Source organism: Chiroxiphia lanceolata, chromosome 6, assembly GCF_009829145.1.
Source record: "Chiroxiphia lanceolata isolate bChiLan1 chromosome 6, bChiLan1.pri, whole genome shotgun sequence".
Lineage (NCBI taxonomy): Eukaryota > Metazoa > Chordata > Aves > Passeriformes > Pipridae > Chiroxiphia > Chiroxiphia lanceolata.
In genome coordinates, this window is record NC_045642.1 from 59,744,593 (window position 1) to 59,752,693 (window position 8,101).

An 8,101-nucleotide genomic window follows, 5' to 3' on the forward strand; every position below is an offset into this window, starting at 1 on the left:
AGATGGAGTCTGAGGAAAAATAAGATTGGAAGAAAGGTTGCTATGCTTCAGAGAAGGTGTGCTGTAAACTTCAGGAGTTGAGTGGCAGACAGATAATGCAGAACCAGCCCTTTAGTCCCCTATCCTGAACTGAATTCAGATTGATACATTTTGTAAATTAAAAATAAACCAGAACTAGATGCTCCCTGTGAAATAATGTGTTATCTGATGCAGAGGTATACAACCCTGGTGCCACTCTGCCCTTAAGGCACAAAGACACCCTAGATATAAGAGTTAGGGCTTTTGATCTGATAAAAATCTGTGAGGTGGGAGTACTTCCATGTTTTCTGCAGTTTTTCAATCCACACATGAGATCTGTGCTGACTGAGACTGATGTACATGCTCACATCAGCCTTCAGTGGCAGAGGCAGGCCTGGCCCAGCCCTTTTTGTGTTGAGAAGCAGCAGCAGCAAACCTGGATAAAGTTTGTAAATTACATAACATTATTTGTGTCACAGAGAAGTTAATTATTCACATCTAGTTATCAATGTTGTGACTAAGACTTTATAAAAAATTATAGAAGTGATTTTGGGTATCATGCTGTCAAAATTTAGATAACGGAAATATAGGCAAAAAGGTAGGGTTTTTTTTACATTGCCTGATCCTTAATTCCTGATTAAAAGAAGGGATTTCCACAAAGAAGAAATTAAAGTGATATTGTTGATGTGACAATTTCATTTGCTGCCTCATTTGAATTTTTTTTCTGTCTTTTAGATGGTTATTGACACTGCAGGGACCAATAACCCACGAATTGCCCAAGTTCCATCAATAGCAAGCATACAAACCCCAATGAAATTCAGGTAACTTTAATAGTTTTCATTCTTAAGGCTGAGGTTTTTGGAAGTAATTCATATTTAAACAAACAATAATTTTTGTCTTTTAGAGTGACAAATCCTCCAAAGCAGTTGACTTCCAGTCAGCAGTTTGAGATTAAAAATGCAGTAATGGGTAAGGTACCACTGCACTTTTTTTATAAGGCTGGATCATATAATTTTATGGACCAAATTTTTATTCTGATGTTAAGAGGGCCACCATTTATATTCCTTTCCCACTTTGATTATTTAGTTCAAACTTTGAGTATAGCAGACAGGTAGATTCATTCTGCATTGACCATTGCCAATGAATGGAAGCTTCCAACAGCTCCTGTAAATTCATATTCTGGGCTCAAATTACTTGGATAAAATGAAAACCAGCCTCAAAATCTGCCCAGGAGGCATGAGAAAATGCAAAGAAAAGGGGTATAATAAACCCAGTCATTTAGGAATCTGGAATCATCACATTAAGATTATTAATGACAAAAATTAACTGGAGAAAAACATACAGAATGTTTACAGGAACAAAACAGGGTAATTAGAAACACACCTACAGTTTTTGAGACCACAAGGCACTGAACTTCAGTTTAAATATTTTTTTTCTAATTATACTGCCACTTTAGATGCATGTAAAAGGTTATAGTCTCTATTTTTTTATGACTAGGACATTACTTCTGTGTCCTGAAACACAGTGTCCTTAACCCACAGTGCCTGAGATGTTGCATGACCTGAAGCTTAGAGCAGAAAGTCTGATAACATTCCCTCTCGTTTCTCATCCTCCTTTAAACACTTCATCACTGTCACACGGATGTGCTTTTTATATTGCTCCCACCTGGTTTCTATTGACTGGTATTTAGCACTCTCAGAGGGCAATAGCTGGATTAGACAAACACAGCACTCTCAGGGAACAATGGGTAGGTTTAGAGAACACACCAAACCACGTGAAGCAGCCCGAGTAATGCTCTGACAACAGTGAGTAAGTGGCAGAACAAGAGGTAATTATTATGGATGTAGCCACGGAGTGGGTTGTTATGAAAACCACAGTCAGAACACTTCCTCAGCAATAGCAATGCCAACTCAGTAAACCTTCCTCAGGGATTCTTTCCCACAATGTAATTTTTATGCACCTGTTCAAAAAGCTGCTGTAACACAGGCAGTGCTGCCTTTTTTTGTGCAGCAAACCAAGAGGCCAAACGTGGTGATAAAGAAGCAGGTGAGCCGAAGGAATCTTCGCACATACCTCAAGTAAGCAAAGCATTTCTTATGTCATAAGTAATTGATTTATTTACAATAGTCAAAGTATTTTGACGTATTTGAATCGGTTGGCAAGAGGTGAGTCTCAGAAATTGGCAAAGTGACTCACTATAAGGCACACAACAGGTGAGGAGCCAACCAGTACCCTCTGGTTGGTAATATAGTGATCATTGCTCTTGATCACATCAGTGTTCTGAGGGTTTTTTTGTTGCTTTAACAATAGATCATTTAGGATGACTATCCTATGCACATCATATTTTTTGTATCAACTGGTGCATAACATTTTAGTCAGTGTGAGCTGATGAAACATTAAAAAAAAAAGACTGCTTTTGAAACTTATTTCTCACACAGAACTGTGATAAACAGGCTCAGTGCTGGCTCCATTGCCACTGCTTTTACCAGGTGGGCCTGGATGTGAGGTCAAGCACACATAATATTCCAGTAATATTCAAGCCAGTTGTGTTGCACATGTAGGTGGTATCAAGATGTGGTTTAACACCCACCAGCAGCTGCGCACTACACAACCACTTGCTCCCTGCCCCCCACAGTGGAAAGGGGAACAGAGTCAGAAGGGTAAAAATGCAAAACCTTGTGGGTTGAGATAAAGACAATTTAAGAGGTAAAGCAAAAGCTGTGCATGCTACTGAAACAGAATAAGGAATTCAGTCATTATGTCCTATCTACAGGCAGTTGTTTAGCCATTGCCAGGAACAGAGGGCTCCATCACTCATAACAGTTGCTTGGGAAGGCAGATGTCATGACTCCAAACATTCCCCTCTTCCTCTTTCTTCCCCACAGCTTTTATTGCTGAGCATGACATTACATGGTGTGCAGTACTTCTGTGGTCAGTTGGGGGCAGCTGTCCCAGCGTGTCCCCTCACAATTCCTTGTGCACCTCCAGCCCACTCACCGGTGGGAGAGAAACAGAAAAGACCTTGATGTTGTGTGAGCACTGCTCAGCAGTAACTAAAACATCCCTGAATAATTAGCACTGTATCTGCTGTGCCATCCACTGTGAAGAATACAATCTCTACCCCAGCCCAAAGCAGCACACAGCTACAACCAGTAGACAAGATCAAGTCTGAGATGCTCTTCATCCTCTGGTTGATTCACTACAGAATGATACCTGAAACCAACTGATGGAGAAGAAATATTTAAAACAATATTGAGTCTGGTGGAAATTACCACACAGAATCCAAGTGTACATTCTCGTTTAACCTTTTCTGAGGAAGATGAAATGTCTCAGTCAGCTGAAATATATTCTGATGGTGATGTTCCTTTAATTCACTAGGGAGTATCAAGAGGATTCCAGTGTGACCTTAAACATTATGCTAAGACATACTTTGGAATTACATCTTTTATTGAAAATGTTAGTTCACAAGTTTTTTTATTTTTTGGATGAAAATTTTAACTCACAGGAAGTCCATTTTAATTGAGTAAATTAAGGTTACAGTTTTAAGGATGGTGAATATGTCACTGTGAGCATTTTATTAAAAACCTTTTATTTTTCATGAGACATAACTAGACCTAAAGCATACCATTAACATATTTATAGGTAAATGGGCTAATGATATTTTGGGAAATTTTATACGTTATAAACATTGTTGTATAATTCTTTTTAATAGGATGTACACACGTGTTTTAATCCAAGTGAAGATAATCCTGACATAGTAGAAGAAAGTGCAGAACCATTTTTAAGAGCACCTAAAACACCTGACTTAAAGGGGAAGAAGATGCAGTTCTCTGAAACACCTCCCTTTGACTTGTATGATTTCAGCTTTTATTTGATCTTGAGCAAAAAGGTGTATTGATGTTTATTGTACAAGCCTTTCTGCTGTTCTTAGAAGATACTATAGAAAGAATTTTCTAGAAAACTCATCTGAAAATATTCAGATTTTTTTTTCCAATTTATTCTAGGCATTTATTAGGTTTTCTTCTTATAATATCCTTTCCACTTGAAGCTGTTTAAAAGAGCAAGACTCTGCTTAGAAATATGAGACACATTGTCTTTTCCTGCAGTAATATTCGTACCCCTGATTTCTATCTTTAAGTAGGTTGGTTTTGTTAGAAGGGTAGGGAATTGGTAAGAATACCACTTTTGCTTTAAAGAATTGTGTTACCTGTGCTGTGATGCAAAAGGAAATTATTGATGGAAGCTATGGGGATTTAAAAAGGTGAAAAAACAGAAAAAGAAAAAAATAGAACAAAAAAGCCATCATTACTTAGGAAACTATTAATATGGTTTATTCCTTTCTGTATTTACAGCATTCAAAATTTAGGTTGTGAAGAAGGAACATCAAAATCTCCTGCTTTCTTTTCTCTCATGAACTTCTCCCAGAAATCACCTGGCTTTAACTTCTTTGCTTCTTCTGTGTTTGGGGCACAAAACTCACCTGATGAGGTAAAAGTGATTACATGTGAGCACCACATTTCCACAAAGCGAAATAAGTGAAGAAAACAGCGCTGACAGCGAATGAGATTTTTCAGACTGGCTATCTTGTAGTAATTTTTTTTTTTAATATCTCACTTAATTTTACTTTGTTGTCCTTTGAAAATGTTGAACTCCTCTCCTGGCAATTCCCCCTATGATGACTTCTGAGCAAGTATGAGTCTTTCTCAGGTGGATCTTGTGCAAATGTAGTGGTGACTTGATTCACCAAAAGGCTTCTGGTTCAGTGTTGCAGCACAAAATTTAGGTTCTCTAGCAGAATTCCCAGCTCACATGCACATCCTGTGTAGTTTTGTCTTGATGAAGTGAAGAACAGTGAGAAAGGAAGAAAGCACAATCTATTAAGGGCATTGAACAGCAAATATGGAATAGCTCTACTTAAATGGAGGAGCTATGTAGGCAACTATTTGGAACAGGGAACGGAATCCAGGTCTTCCTTTTCCTTGCAGATTCCCCAACTGCAGTGCTGCCGAGTCAATTTTCCTCTCCTGGGTTAACAGGGAGATAATTGGGGATCCAGGATGGGTATGTGTCAGTGCCTAGGACAGGGGTTAGGTACCACTTGGCAGTGGAGATCCAAACCCCATCATGCAAATAAGGGATTTGAGCTCAGGTATCTCCTGTTTCAGTGGACGGAAGCTGAAACAGGGGTGAGGGAAAGCACCATTTCATTTTGTGTTTGGCAAGATACATGATGTTGGTATCTTGTAGCATGAGCTGTGTGTAGGAGAGAACACATTGGTGAGTGGTTTGTGAATTATTGAGGAATGAGGTGGATATTAAGTCATGCAGTGCTGTCAGAACCCACATTATTTCGTGCCTGTTCAGATTGTACCAGAGGTGGGATTCTCTGCCCTTAGATTGGAGTTTTGAAGGACTTCAGTATCTGTTTTAAATGTAGCTTGAGAACTCTCCTCAAGAGTGACAAGTGATTACCCTGCTAGTCTTTCTGGCAATGGCAGGTCCTACTTAGTAGGAACTAATTGTGTTGTTGCTTAGAGGTTTTCTAAAATGTCACAGAATGAAATGATTTTGGTTTTTTTTCAGTTTAAACAACAGCAGTTAGCCAGATCAGCTTTTGGACAGCTACCAACTTGATGTGGGTTTTTTTCTAGGAGAACGGAGGGAGTGTGTTTGCAGATATGTGCAACTATAATGAAATCTATCTGATCAAAGAGTTTTCTTTGCAACTTTAGGGACTGATATACACCTTTGAATACAGATTTTGTGAAGGCTGCTAACACTGAGACAGTGTCTTTCTCACCAAAAGCAAAAGAGCATATCACATACCTGCATTAGAGCTTATCTGTCGCCTTTCTCATTTGTTAAATAGAATATTTGTTTACATTTTCAGACAGAAGAAAATTTTTCTGTGGGAAACCTGAACACTCAGTCCCCACACAAAGATATTGGTAAGTCTGAAACTCAGACGTGCTTGTGTAGACCAGCTGTCTTCTGCTTGTGTTTATATGACTGACAAACTCATGATCCTGCTTAGCAGAGCACCTTTGTTTGTCTTGAAAGGACGGTCAGGTGTGATAATGTAGCTCAGTGGTTTATTGTGCTCATTCGTGTTTAGATGAGCTTAAGTCTTTCCTTGCATGTTTGGCTTCAAATGTCTGAGACACCATGGGAAAAAAAAGAGGTATGAGAAAGAAAGAAATAGCAGTAGTGGCAGGTGTGTTTGAAGCAAACTGAGAGGACCGGCAAGGGAGGAGAAAAATTCAACTCTCAAAGCTTTTTCGCAGATAAAAAGAACAGTTATTTTAATGTAAAAAGCTGTAGTACTTGGTAAATACTACTTTAACTTAAAGATACCAGCTTAGAGTTGGAAAGAGTACATCTGCTTGGGTTTTGTTTCCTCCTTCAACTAAAATGAAAATAAAGTTTCCATTTGATTAAAAAAATCTCAATAGTAAACTAACTTTCATCAGTGTAAACTGTTAAAAGTACACAACATAGAAATGGCACAAGAGAGCAGAATCAGACTTAATACACAGTATCTTTCACTCAGTATGAGTGAGCCACAGACATTTGCATGATCTGTGTGAAGTCCTGGATTTTCTGAAAGGAAAAGCCAATTTTTCTTTATATCAATAGGATCAAAACTTCTGATCAAGCACTCCCCTGAAGGGAACTGTAATCTAATCTTTTTCTTCTGAGGTGCTGCAAGTGCAAAGCTACTTTTTTTTTAAATTGGATGAGTATAGAATATAAGGGTTTATGCATATGTAGCTGTTGTTAAGTGTGTGAATTCTGTACTACTAAATAAAAATTCAAGTGTTTTTCTGTCAGCAGCTTTGTTTTTCCAAGTATTTCAGTGATTGATCACATCGTTCTCTAAAGAAACACTTTTGTAGATTCTGTTTACAAAGACCTCTGTTACTCTGTTGCAAAATATATCATGTACAAGTGTTTTGTTGTTCTAAATCCTTCGAGCACTTCACACTTCCTTTGGTGTAGATTCTAATAATGACCTCCTGGAAATACCATTTCTAGTGCAGAAATAAACACACAACTGTACCTTGATGCTCAGCAGGACGTTGGGTATAATGTGTTTTTAAAGAAACATCTGCTGAATGCAGTATTCTCTCAGTAGGATTTAATCTAATTATAAATATAATGTGTATTCCATATAGGGAGCTTCTTTGGGAAACCTGAAAGTGAGGATGCATTTGCCTTTCCCTTCGCCTCAGAATCGACTTCTCATGCATTTGGAGATGGAAAAGATGACTTTAGTTTTCCATTTGCATTTGGACAGGATCAGAGATCATCACAATCTCCTTCTATGAAAGGTTTTCATTCTTCCTTACAAAATACAAAGCAATTTACACTCTTTTGAATGCCTTTGACTTCCTTTTAAATTCTTTTCCTACTTAGCCTTGACAAATGTTTTCAGTTTCTGAAGTTAAAGTACAAAGCATTTCTTCTCCTTTCATTTCTGTAAGAAATAATGTAAGAATACATTACTGTAGTTGCTGCAAGAACATGTGTGTGTTGATCAACCACACACACTTTGAGATGCAGATTTATTTTTCTTATTTATTTTCTAAAGGTGTTTTTTTCATAAAATGTTATGATACACTCTTGCCAAATTGGCACTTAGAAGCAGCAGAAATATCATTTTACAGTAGTGAGTTAATTGAATATCTGTGTGAGAGCATCTAAACATGTAGATGACTACTTTCAGCCTCTGATATAAACTAAATTACTTGTGTTAGTAAGAGTGACTGTTTATTGTAGCAGTAAAAGCTGAATTTGAGTTAAAGACACTGTTTTAAGTATTCTGTGTGTAACAGCTGATTTATAATTTTGAAATAAACATTTTTGTTAATTTTGTGTAAAGTTTTGTAGGTATTTCTTAATATCTGGAGTGAAACAATGTTGCAATTGTAATGCTTAACATTTCAAATTCGGTCTTTCCACTCGACCTACTGAAAGAAAATTTTTTCCTCTTTAACTAGTGTCTTTCAAAAAAAGGCAGAGGCAGTTCCCAAAGTCTAACTGTGGTCAGCACAAGTGTATCCCTCAGCTCTCCACAAAGACC

General features: G+C 37.6%; 1 protein-coding gene across 6 annotated transcripts in view; it reads left to right on the plus strand.

Moving 5' to 3' along the window:
- C6H14orf39 (chromosome 6 C14orf39 homolog) overlaps nucleotides 1-7,892 on the plus strand; it is a 32,449-nt gene extending 24,557 nt beyond the window's left edge. For all 6 annotated transcript variants that reach the window (XM_032691976.1, XM_032691971.1, XM_032691975.1 and 3 more), the window contains 7 exons: nucleotides 754-839; nucleotides 923-987; nucleotides 2,029-2,096; nucleotides 3,731-3,870; nucleotides 4,371-4,506; nucleotides 5,909-5,966; nucleotides 7,194-7,892. In XM_032691976.1, the coding sequence (XP_032547867.1) occupies nucleotides 754-839; nucleotides 923-987; nucleotides 2,029-2,096; nucleotides 3,731-3,870; nucleotides 4,371-4,506; nucleotides 5,909-5,966; nucleotides 7,194-7,396 (756 nt within the window). In that variant the 3' untranslated portion in view covers nucleotides 7,397-7,892. The remainder of the gene's footprint in view (nucleotides 1-753; nucleotides 840-922; nucleotides 988-2,028; nucleotides 2,097-3,730; nucleotides 3,871-4,370; nucleotides 4,507-5,908; nucleotides 5,967-7,193) is intronic.
- Nucleotides 7,893-8,101: the final 209 nt, after the last annotated feature.